Raw genomic sequence first — 13,081 nt, forward strand, 5'->3', positions numbered from 1 at the left:
AGACACACTCCCTGACACATTTGACACGCTCCCTGACACATAGATCAACACTTTAGACACGCTCCCTGACACATAGATCAACATTTTAGACACGCTCCCTGACACATAGATCAACACTTTAGACACACTCCCTGACACATTTGACACGCTCCCTGACACAAAGATCAACACTTTAGACACGCTCCCTGACACATAGATCAACACTTTAGACACACTCCCTGACACATTTGACACGCTCCCTGACACAAAGATCAACACTTTAGACATGCTCCCTGACACATAGATCAACACTTTGGACATGCTCCCTGACACATTTGACACGTTCTCTGACACATAGATCAACACTTTAGACACACTCCCTGACACATAGATCAACACTTTAGACACGCTCCCTGACACATAGATCAACACTTTAGACACGCTCCCTGACACTCACCCTGACACATAGATCAACACTTTAGACACGCTCCCTGACACATTTGACACGCTCCCTAACACATAGATCAACACTTTAGACACACTCCCTGACACATTTGACACGCTCCCTGACACATAGATCAACACTTTAGACACACTCCCTAACACATTTGACACGCTCCCTGACACATAGATCAACACTTTAGACACACTCCCTGACACATTGATCAACACTTTGGACACACTCCCTGACACATAGATCAACACTTTAGACACATTTCATGACACATTTGACACGCTCCCTGACACATAGATCAACACTTTATACACTATACACGCTCCCTGACACATTTGACACGCTCCCTGACACATATATCAACACTTTTGACACGCTCCCTGACACATAGATCAACACCTTTGACACGCTCCCTGACACATAGATCAACACTTTAAACACACTCCCTGACACATTTAACACGCTGCCTGACACATAGATCAACACTTTAGACACACTCCCTGACACATTGATCAACACTTTGGACACACTCCCTGACACATAGATCAACACTTTAAACACACTCCCTGACACATTTAACACGCTGCCTGACACATAGATCAACACTTTAGACACACTCCCTGACACATTTGACACGCTCCCTGACACATTTGACAACACTTTAGACACAAATGCAATAAACATATTTGATGCAGTATTTTAACAAATGTTATTTATAACTTTATTTTCCTAAAGTGGTCAACAAATATTAATATTTGTGAGCTTCAATAAATATCAAACATTTTGAAAAGCAGTTTTTCCCCCAATAAGAAAAACTTGGTCAGGTGGTTTGTTTTGTTGTCTTTTTTTTTGTTGCCAATTGCAATTGTAGGACTTTTTTAAAAATTATTTCAATTGACTGCTTTTTAATGCCATTTAAAATCACTTAAAATTCCCTTGATTGACTTTTTAAATCTTTTTTCATTTGATGCTTTTTCTTACTGTCTTTCCTGCTCCAGCTGCTCCTCCATGGATTCTATCTTGGCCTCCAGGGCGGCGACGCTGAGTCGGTGTTTGCCCCTCACGGTGCCTTCAAGCTCCTCCAGCCGGGTCTTCATGTCCTTGTTCTGCCTCTCCAGCTGCTCCCGCGCCGCCTCCGCCTTCTGGGCCAGCGTCCTCTCGCCCTGCAGCTGCACGTTCATGGTTTCCACCTGCACACACAAAATTAGATAAAAGCCTGTCTTACACCGTTAGCATGCTAACATATGACAAGTTAGCGTACTTATAAGATAGCGCCAAGTATTAAAATGCTTTTTTTTTTTAGGTGTAAACATACAAGATTAGCAGAAAATGTAGCATAAAGTGTTAGCATGATGACATAGGACAAGTTAGCATACTTCTAAGATAAACAAGATAAAATGATCAGATAAACACCCCGTTAGCAGAGTCAACCAGAACTGACAATCCTGTGCTGGAAGATGAACAACAAGTCTACCAGACTTGAGGGATAAGGCTGGAAAGTTCTGCCAGAACTTGGCAACACAGAGGGCGCAGCTCCAGAAGTTCAGCAATCAACGACCTGCACCAAGGAGCGATTAGCTTTCAGGCCCAAGGACGTCAGGAAACCTCTGAGGAAACTGCACCCTGATAAAGCCACTGGCCCTGATCAAATATCTGCCAGAATTCTGAAGGCTTAAGCAGAGAAGCTCAGACTTCCCCCTCCCCAGCCACTTGGTCCAGCTCCTGCCGGGAGATCCCCAGGCGTTCCCAGGCCAGCCAAGAGACATAGTCTTCCCAACGTGTCCTGGGTCTTCCCCGTGGCCTCCCACCAGTCGGACGTGCCCTAAACACTTCCCCAGGGAGGCGTTCAGGTAGCATCCTGACCAGATGCCCGAACCACCTCATCTGGCTCCTCTCCATGTGGAGGAACAGTGGCTTTACTTTGAGCTCCTCCGGGATGACAGAGCTTCTCACCCTATCTCTAAGGGAGAGACCCGCCACCCGGCGGAGGAAACAAATTTTGACCGCTTGTACACGTGATCTTGTCCTTTCGGTCATAACCCAAAGCTCATGACCATAGGTGAGGATGGGAACGTAGATCGACCGCTAAATTGAGAGCTTTGTCTCCCGGCTCAGCTCTCTCTTCACCACAACGGATCGATACAGCGTCCGCATTACTGAAGACGCCGCACCGATCCGCCTATCGATCCACTCTTCCCTCACTCATGAACAAGAGGTACTTGCTGCATCTGTCATCCTTAACTCACAAGAGAGACTCCAAATCCAATCAATGGATGTACCGCACCATCTCTCTGCTTTGTATCGTCAGTAAGGTCATGGACGCTGTTGTACAGAACCAACTTCAGAGTTACCTCCTAGGAAACCATCTTATAGCAGACAGTTTGGCTTCAGACCACGGCACCGCAGACATCCTAAATATCATCACCCAAAATTGGTCAAAATCACTGGACCGAGGCCACGAGGTAGATGTGATTGCCTTGACATCAAAGGAGCCTTTGGCAACGTGCAGTACAACGGTCTCTGCTCAAAAGGAGTAACTGGTGAACCGTTTTCCTGGATCAAAAGCTACCTATCGGAGTTGTTCAGTTTTCAAGCTCTGCCTCCATCAATGCTTCAGTCCCCCTGGGATCAATACTGGGCCCAATCTGGTTCTCAGTCTTCATTGACGGCCTTGGAGATGAGGTTGAAAATCAGCTTTACCTCTATGCTGATGACTCCACGTTATTCTGCCAGCTCAAAGCCAGAGACGATCCTAAGGCTAAGACAGAAAGCTTAAATAGAGACCTAGAGAGAATGAGAACCTGGGCAGACCGATGGAAGGTGACCTTCGAACCATCAAAATGCAAGGCTATGACTAAATCCAAAAGGAGTACCCGGTAAACCGTTTTCCTGGATCAAGAGCTACCAATCGGAGTTGTGCCATCTGGCCAGTCTTCAAGCTCTGCCTCCATCAATGCTTCAGTCCCGCAGGGATCAATACTGGGCCCAATCTGGTTCTCAGTCTTCATCGACAGCCTTGGAGATGAGGTTGAAAATCAGCTTTACCTCTATGCTGATGACTCCACGTTATTCTGCCAGCTCAAAGCCACAGATGATCCTGAAGCTAAGACAGCAAGCCTAAATAGAGACCTAGAGAGAATGAGGACCCGGCAAGACCGATGGAAGGTGACCTTCGAACCATCAAAATACAAGGCTTTGACGAAATCCGAAAGGAGTAACTGGATCAAGAGCTACCTATCGGAGTTGTGCCATCTGGCCAGTCATCAAGCTCTGCCTCCATCAATGCTTCAGACCCTCAGGGATCAATACTGGGCCCAATCTGCTTCTCAGTCTAGAGACCTAGAGAGAATGAGGACCTGGGCTGACCCATGGAAGGTGACTTTCGAACCATGCGAGGCTATGACTAAATCCGGAAAGAGAAACCCCAACCGGCTTGGACTTTGGTTTGGCACTACTAAACTTGCTGAAAAGGAGGAGCTGGAGATTCTGGGAGTCACAAGCTGACCGGGGTAAAGCGCATCTCAAACATTTCTTCAAGCGCAGAACCACAACTGGGTTCTCTGAAGAGACTTGCGAGCAAACTTGATATCAGAGATGGAGCAACTGTCTAAATCGGGCCATGAATATGCCTCGCTGTCCTGGATGAGTGCCGGTCCTACGACCCTGGGTCTACTTGACTCAAGGCCTGGCGTATCTTCGGCGCAAGAACTAAGCTCCATCAAAGGTGTCCAGTGTAAGATCAGTCTGGCCATACCCGCTTCAGTGTCTCCATGCCCGCACCATACCCACCTCCAGGACCGTCTCTGCCGGCAGACGGTTATGGACCAGTCGACCAAATGAAGTAGTTGGTGATATCCGTGACGATGGCATCAAGATGGCCGACGTGTGTGTGTGTGTGTACCTGTGACGTCATCTTCCTGTGCCGCTCTCTCAGGATCTCAGAGTTGGTCTGCTCCTCCTCTAGCTCGTCCTCCAGCTGGCTGACTCTGGCCTCCAGCCGACGCTTCTCGTCAGAATGCGCCCTGAACAAAAAGGCACCAGCTCCGGTTTAGAAAAGAGCAAATGCAAAAAGCAAAAAGCTGGCGAGCGGACAAAGCCATACGGACTTTCCAGAACTGTTGTTGAAAATCTGCTCGGCCATTTCCGCCATCTCCTTCTGAGCCTGTCTCCTCTGGCGGTCGAACACAGACAGCTCCTGGAGACCAGAACAGTAAGGCCCATCATCAAGTGTTGATCCATGGAAACAGGATTATTTAGACCAAATACAAACAGGATTATTTAGGTTACATAAAAACAGGATTATTTAGATGAAATATTAACCGGATTATTTATAACAAAGAAAAAACGGATTATTACACCAACTAAAACTATAATTATTAGATTAAATAAAAACAGGAATTTTTAAACCAAATATAAAACCGGATTATTTAGATTAAAAAAAAACTGGATTATTTAGATGAAATAAAAACTGGATTATTTAGACCAAATAAAACTATAATTAATTGGATTAAATAAAAACACATTTTTAAACCAAATATAAAACAGGATTATTTACATTAAATAAAAACTGGATTATCTAGATTAAATCAAAACAGAATTTTAAATTAAAACAAGATTATTTAGATTAAATACGAACAGGATTATTTAAATTAAAATAAAACAGGATTATTTAGATTAAATAAAAACAGGATTATTTAGATTAAATAAATGCGCATATGAAAACAGAATAATTTAAATAAAGATAGTATTAAATAAAAACAGGAATTTTTAAACAAAATAAAAACAGGATTATTAAAATGAAATAAAAACAAGATTTAGAACAAATACAAAACAGAATTATTTAGACCAAATAAAATTATAATTAATTATCATAAATAAAAACAGAAATTTTTAAAACAAATATAAAACAGAATTATTTAGATTAAATGAAAACAGGATTATTTAAAATCAATAAAAACAGGATTAATTAGATGAAATAAAAACAGGATTATTTAGATTAATTGAAAACGGGATTATTTAGATGAAAATAAAAACAAGATTATTTAGATTAAATAAATGCATGCATGAAAACAGAATTAGTTAAATAAAAATAGAATTAGATTAAATAAAAACAGGATTATTTAGAATAAATAAAAACAGGTTTTATTTAGATGAAATACATGCACATATGAAAACAGAACTATTTAACTAAAAATATAATTATTTAGATTAAATAAAAACAGGATCATTTAGATGAAATAAAAACACGATTATTTAGATGAAATTAAAAAAGCATTATTTAGATTTAAAAAAAAACCAGGATTATTTAGACCAAATAAAAAGAGGATTATTTAGATGAAATAAAAACAGGATTATTTAGACCAAATCAAAACAGTATTATTTAAATTAAATAAAAAGAGGATTATTTAGATGAAATCAAAACAGTATTATTTAAATTAAATAAAAAGAGGATTATTTAGATGAAATAAAAACTGGATTATTTAGACCAAATCAAAACAGTATTATTTAAATTAAATAAAAAGAGGATTATTTAGATTAAATCAAAACAGTATTATTTAAATTAAATAAAAAGAGGATTATTTAGATGAAATCAAAACAGTATTATTTCAATTAAATAAAAAGAGGATTATTCAGATGAAATAAAGAGGATTATCTAGATTAAATCAAAAGAGGATTATTTAAGGTGACGTGCCTCAGTGAGCTGCCGGACTTCGGCCTCCAGGGTTTGGATCTTCTTGTCGTTGTCTTTGGACTGTGCGATCACCTCGTCCCGAGTCATCTTGGTCTCATCCAGCTCTCGAAGCAGCTCCTTCAGCTGACCCTGTAGCCGTCAACACAACATGTCTATTAACTACACTGTTTATCATTTACATTCCTTATGCAAGACAAGAACACGTATGCTTGGCTTTTTTCATGCATTTTAAGTCATAAATAAATACATACAAAATCAGCTAATAGGGGCTCTCTATTTTGCCCACAAAACCCTAAAAATACCCATCCAAAACCCTGCCAACAATACTTTTTATACATATCCTGACCTGAATATTAACCAAATATTAGCAATGTTGTTATTATAAAAGCTAATGCAGACAAACTACGGGAAGATATAAACATCCCAGTGAGAGCAGACATTGTACAGTAAGTGATTGTTTTATTACGTTCTTGTTTAGCACTTGGCAATACTGCTACACAGTGCTTAGTGTTTGACTAAAGCTGCATCGGTTTAGCACACAGTTTCTAGATCCTCCTCCTTATGCTCCCAGCGGTAGAAGACAGACGGACGGTATTTTGAACGGGGACTCGGTGGATCTCCCGACCACGGCTGGCTTAACATGATCATAGATAAATACGTTTTAATTTACATTTTAATCTACTTTCCATAAAGTATTCATCATATTTTCTTCATGTCTTATTAGGCTCCAGTGTTGCTTGATTTTACGTTAGAGCTTTTATCCAATCAGAATTCAGCGAGCTTGTTGCCAGCACTGAATTAATTCTGCCGGATAGACAGTTGATAGACAGTTGTGAAAGCCAATCAGATCACGAGTTGTTGACAGTAGCCCATCTAGGTAGCTGGGCATGACGTTAAAGTGCATCCGGCAGTGGAGGCTCCTCTATGGGGTCTTGGGGCACTAAGACGTTAACCCTTTTACTACTGTTACCGCAGGTGGCCCTTGGCAAAGGCCTAGTACCTGACTGCCCCCGAGCCAGGGATACGGTGAAGACCTCAACGGCGGAGCAGGCGGAAGACGGTAGATGTAAGAATTACCACAACGGCTGCGACGGCGGAAGAAGGCTGCAGCAAAAAAGGGTCCTCAGTCGTCTTGGACTCCATGCCACTGGACCCTGACCCGGATCTGTCAAGGATCGTGTGGTGACTGTCTGTGCACCAGTCTCCCCACGTTAAACAAAGTCACGCACAGGCATCCTCCATAAAGGGATACACCCCTCCCAGGAGGACCGTCATACTCGTTTCGCGTGGCCGCCGATGATGATGATCTAGGTAGCCTAATGCTAAACGTGACTGTGATTGGATTTTCACTTGTCACTCCCAAGTGAGAACCCAATCACAAGTTGTAATTTGCAAAAAGCAGGACGGGGCACCGGAGCCATACCCGGCCAACAGAGAAATCATCGGTTCTCACTTTTTTAACTCAAAGAAAAAGTTCAAATATTTTATTCATTTATTTTTCCACATTTAATATCCATCCATCCATTTTCTACTGCTTGTTCTTTACAATTATTTTAATTTGGACAGTACCACGTAAGGTATGTTTTAAATGCTGATGCAGGTTCATTGATTTTTAAATGTGCCGAAATATAACCTGTTTTCTACACTTTTGAGGTGATACAATGTCCAAGTGTGTTTCTGTACAGTATTTCTCCAGCCGTGGTCATGTGGTGACATCAATGATGGTATTTTGAGGGGTACTCATTAAAGTCGGACCAAGTAGGACATCACTGAAGGCCTAGGTGGGAAACGCACGGCCCGCCACTGGCTGGAACCACCCATGTACTTCACTGCTCCGACCTCAAGAGAGTCATAGTTACTCTCGCCGTTGACCCGTGCTTCAATGGATTTCTTTGACATTCGGAGCACTGGGCAGAAACCACATGGAGTCAACCCCCAACACAATGCTTTGTCTTAAGCCAGCTCCCCCAGGTCTCGAGTAGAGCCAAGTTACTTCGGTAGTCTCGTTGCTCTTGGTCGTGGGTTTATAGTCGCACGTCAACCGTCAGAGATTACGGAGAACCCCATTTTTCGTCACCGAACGTCCGCAGTTGAATTGTGGACGGACTTCCAAACCACTCCCCTCCCACCTCAGCAGCCTCGGGTAGGAAACTGCAGCCTGCACCCGAACATTTCCCCTTTGGTGTAAGCCCTTCCCACCCCTTGTAATGGGCCGGGCCGGGCCGGCGTACTGTACGCTTTTGTGGACACCATTTTCGATAGCTTCACAAGCCCCAGCCTACTGTGAGAGGAAGGAAACCAACTCTCGGACTTGGGAACATGACATGCAACCGACCCAAGTGATGGTTGACAGTTTCTAGCAGCAGAAGGATACCAACTCTCAGACTTGGGAGCATGACATGCAACCGACCCAAGTGATGGTTGGCAGTTTCTAGCAGCAGAAGAATACCAACTCTCAGACTTGGGAGCATGACATGCAACCGACCCAAGTGATGGTTGGCAGTTTCTAGCAGCAGAAGGATACCAACTCTCGGACTTGGGAGCATGACATGCAACCGACCCAAGTGATGGTTGGCAGTTTCTAGCAGCAGAAGGATACCAACTCTCAGACTTGGGAGCATGACATGCAACCGACCCAAGTGATGGTTGGCAGTTTCTAGCAGCAGAAGAATACCAACTCTCAGACTTGGGAGCATGACATGCAACCGACCCAAGTGATGGTTGGCAGTTTCTAGCAGCAGAAGGATACCAACTCTCAGACTTGGGAGCATGACATGCAACCGACCCAAGTGATGGTTGGCAGTTTCTAGCAGCAGAAGGATACCAACTCTCAGACTTGGGAGCATGACATGCAACCGACCCAAGTGATGGTTGGCAGTTTCTAGCAGCTGAAGAATACCAACTCTCAGACTTGGGAGCATGACATGCAACCGACCCAAGTGATGGTTGGCAGTTTCTAGAAGCAGAAGAATACCAACTCTCAGACTTGGGAGCATGACATGCAACCGACCCAAGTGATGGTTGGCAGTTTCTAGCAGCAGAAGGATACCAACTCTCGGACTTGGGAGCATGACATGCAACCGACCCAAGTGATGGTTGGCAGTTTCTAGCAGCAGAAGGATACCAACTCTCAGACTTGGGAGCATGACATGCAACCGACCCAAGTGATGGTTGGCAGTTTCTAGCAGCAGAAGAATACCAACTCTCAGACTTGGGAGCATGACATGCAACCGACCCAAGTGATGGTTGGCAGTTTCTAGCAGCAGAAGAATACCAACTCTCAGACTTGGGAGCATGACATGCAACCGACCCAAGTGATGGTTGGCAGTTTCTAGCAGCAGAAGGATACCAACTCTCAGACTTGGGAGCATGACATGCAACCGACCCAAGTGATGGTTGGCAGTTTCTAGCAGCAGAAGGATACCAACTCTCAGACTTGGGAGCATGACATGCAACCGACCCAAGTGATGGTTGACAGTTTCTAGCAGCAGAAGGATACCAACTCTCAGACTTGGGAGCATGACATGCAACCGACCCAAGTGATGGTTGGCAGTTTCTAGCAGCAGAAGGATACCAACTCTCGGACTTGGGAGCATGACATGCAACCGACCCAAGTGATGGTTGGCAGTTTCTAGCAGCAGAAGGATACCAACTCTCAGACTTGGGAGCATGACATGCAACCGACCCAAGTGATGGTTGGCAGTTTCTAGCAGCAGAAGAATACCAACTCTCAGACTTGGGAGCATGACATGCAACCGACCCAAGTGATGGTTGGCAGTTTCTAGCAGCAGAAGAATACCAACTCTCAGACTTGGGAGCATGAAATGCAACCGACCCAAGTGATGGTTGGCAGTTTCTAGCAGCAGAAGGATACCAACTCTCAGACTTGGGAGCATGACATGCAACCGACCCAAGTGATGGTTGACAGTTTCTAGCAGCAGAAGAATACCAACTCTCAGACTTGGGAGCATGACATGCAACCGACCCAAGTGATGGTTGGCAGTTTCTAGCAGCAGAAGGATACCAACTCTCAGACTTGGGAGCATGACATGCAACCGACCCAAGTGATGGTTGACAGTTTCTAGCAGCAGAAGAATACCAACTCTCAGACTTGGGAGCATGAAATGCAACCGACCCAAGTGATGGTTGGCAGTTTCTAGCAGCAGAAGGATACCAACTCTCAGACTTGGGAGCATGACATGCAACCGACCCAAGTGATGGTTGGCAGTTTCTAGCAGCAGAAGGATACCAACTCTCAGACTTGGGAGCATGACATGCAACCGACCCAAGTGATGGTTGGCAGTTTCTAGCAGCAGAAGGATACCAACTCTCGGACTTGGGAGCATGACATGCAACCGACCCAAGTGATGGTTGGCAGTTTCTAGCAGCAGAAGGATACCAACTCTCAGACTTGGGAGCATGACATGCAACCGACCCAAGTGATGGTTGACAGTTTCTAGCAGCAGAAGGATATCAACTCTCAGACTTGGGAGCATGACATGCAACCGACCCAAGTGATGGTTGGCAGTTTCTAGCAGCAGAAGGATACCAACTCTCAGACTTGGGAGCATGACATCCAACCGACCCAAGTGATGGTTGGATGTTTCTAGCAGTGTTTGTGCCAAAGGGACCCTTATCCCCACCACTACATGTGAGTCGTACCTGCAGCTTCCGGAGATGCTTGACAGCCTCCTCCTTGCTGCGGCTGGACGTTTCCATCTGCGCCTCGGAGTCTTGCAGCTCGGCTTCCAGCTGCTTCTTGGACATGACCGCCTGGGAGCGCTGACTGCGCTCCTCCTCAAGCTGGATCTCCAGCTCCCTCACCTGGAGGCCGGGCACAAAGTCAAAGCGGGGACAAGTGGAGAGGCTTTGGAGTCTCCCGGGTTTACCTGCTTGCTGAGGGCCCTCCGCTTCTCTTCGCCCTTCTCCTCGCTGCTGCCAAGCTCCCGCTCAAACTGAGCTTTCAGGGCCTGCAGGGTGACCTCCAGCCTCAGCCTGGAGTTCTCTGCCTCCATCAGCTCCTCCTCCAGGTCCTGCGTCTGAGCGCGGAGGCTCTCTGCCTCCGTCTCCAGCGAGCGACGGGTGCGCTCTAGCTCGTGGACCTTTAAGGCGGGAGCGTAGGCGTTGAGTCCCTGCGGAGTGGGGATGGGGACGAGGAACACTTACGCTCTTGCCCACGTCGTCCTGCTGGTTGACCAACTGTTCCATTTCCGTGCGGAGCTGCTTGTTGGACCTCTCCAGCTCCTCCCTCTGGTCCTGGGCCTCCTGCACACGCATCAGAGGGAATTTGCAGCGCCGTCAAGGCGTCACACGTCTCGCCTGCGGGGAAAGGGACGTACCTGCAGCGCCCGGGTCAGGGACAGACATCGCGTCTCTTTCTCTCGGCTGTCCGCTTCGGCTCGGTCCTTCTCCTCGGCCACGCGAGTGCTCACCGCCTTCTCCTCGGCCAGACACTGAGGGCGGGGCGCAGGAACAGTTGGAGATCAAGGAGACAAAAGAAGGAGGACGCCGTCTCCAACCTGGTCGAACTTCTTCTGCCTCTTCTCCAGAGCCATGCAGTTCTGCCTCTCCCGCTGCAAGGCCAGAGTCATGTCCTCGATCTCCTCCCTGAGACGCTCCCGCTGCCTCTCCACGCGCTCCTTCTCCTCCTCCCGCTGGCGCTCCCGCTGCATGGCGCCGTCCAGCTCTCGCTGCAGCTTCCTGCGGGCCTCCTCGCCCGACTCCACCGCCGTGTTGGTCTCCTCCGACTGCTTGCGGATCTCGCTCAGCTGTGGCGTTGCAGAGAGGAAGGAGAAGGTGTCAGACCTCCCGCACTTCCACACGATTCCCGGGGTGACCATTCCATTCGGGATTGATTGCAGTCAATGTGTTCTCTTTCTAAACAGAAAGATGATGGAAGTAAATCTGACCTGCTGACTGAGAGTCTGGATCTGACGAGTCCACTCTCTGCCTTTCTCTTCCTCCTCCTCCAGTCTCTCCACCACAACGTTCCTCTCCTCCTCCAGCGCTCGCACCCTTGATGCCAGAGACACCTTCTGACGGTTCTCCTCCTGCAGTAGTTCCTGCAGGGAGCATGCTGCTCAATCACGTCTGCTACCTGCGTCTGCTACCTGTGTGTGTCACCTGCGTGTGCTACCTGTGTGTGTCACCTGCGTGTGCTACCTGTGTGTGCTACCTGCGTGTGTCACCTGCGGGTCGCGTGTGTCACTTGTGTGTGCTACCTGTGTGTGCTACCTGCGTGTGTCACCTGCGGGTCGCGTGTGTCACTTGTGTGTGCTACCTGTGTGTGCTACCTGCGTGTGCTACCTGCTTGTCGCGTGTGTCACCTGTGTGTCGCGTGTACTACCTGTGTGTGCTACCTGCGTGTGCTACCTTTATGTGCTACCTGCGTGTGCTACCTGTGTATGCTACCTGTGTGTGCTACCTGTGTGTGCTACCTGCGTGTGCTACCTGTGTGTCACCTGTGTGTGTCACCTGCGTGTGCTACCTGCGTGTGCTACCTGCGTGTGCTACCTGCGTGTCGCGTGTGTCACCTGTGTGTCGCGGGTGCCATCTGCGTGTAGTGTGTGCTACCCACTATACGTGGGTGCTACTCGCGTGTCACGTTTGTTGTGGGTGTATATGTGGGTGCTACCTGTGTATAGTGTGTGCTACCCACTATATGTGGGTGCTACCCGCGTATTGTGTGTGCTACCTGCGTGTTACGTGTCTCGTGGGTGCGACCTGCGTATCGCGTTGTGCTACCCTCGTGTCGTGTGTGCTACCTGCATGTCATGTTTGTTGTGGGTGCTACCTGTGTATAGTGTGTGCTACCCACTATATGTGTGTGCTACCCACTATATGTGGGTGCTACCTGTGTATAGTGTGTGCTACCCACTATATGTGTGTGCTACCCACTATATGTGTGCTACCCACTATATGCGTGTGCTACCACTATATGTGTGTGCTACCCACTA

General features: G+C 46.6%; 1 protein-coding gene across 5 annotated transcripts in view; it reads right to left on the reverse strand.

The window, feature by feature from the left end:
• myh14 (myosin, heavy chain 14, non-muscle) overlaps positions 1–13,081 on the reverse strand; it is a 149,939-nt gene that overhangs the window by 22,710 nt on the left and 114,148 nt on the right. For all 5 annotated transcript variants that reach the window (XM_072913082.1, XM_072913081.1, XM_072913080.1 and 2 more), the window contains 10 exons: positions 12,035–12,187; positions 11,645–11,893; positions 11,465–11,578; positions 11,292–11,390; positions 11,015–11,227; positions 10,788–10,949; positions 6,126–6,254; positions 4,540–4,628; positions 4,335–4,455; positions 1,415–1,623 (listed from right to left, as the gene is read on the reverse strand). In XM_072913082.1, coding sequence (XP_072769183.1) covers positions 1,415–1,623; positions 4,335–4,455; positions 4,540–4,628; positions 6,126–6,254; positions 10,788–10,949; positions 11,015–11,227; positions 11,292–11,390; positions 11,465–11,578; positions 11,645–11,893; positions 12,035–12,187 — 1,538 coding nt within the window. The remainder of the gene's footprint in view (positions 1–1,414; positions 1,624–4,334; positions 4,456–4,539; positions 4,629–6,125; positions 6,255–10,787; positions 10,950–11,014; positions 11,228–11,291; positions 11,391–11,464; positions 11,579–11,644; positions 11,894–12,034; positions 12,188–13,081) is intronic.

Source organism: Nerophis lumbriciformis, linkage group LG04 (genome assembly GCF_033978685.3).
Source record: "Nerophis lumbriciformis linkage group LG04, RoL_Nlum_v2.1, whole genome shotgun sequence".
NCBI classification, from domain to species: domain Eukaryota; kingdom Metazoa; phylum Chordata; class Actinopteri; order Syngnathiformes; family Syngnathidae; genus Nerophis; species Nerophis lumbriciformis.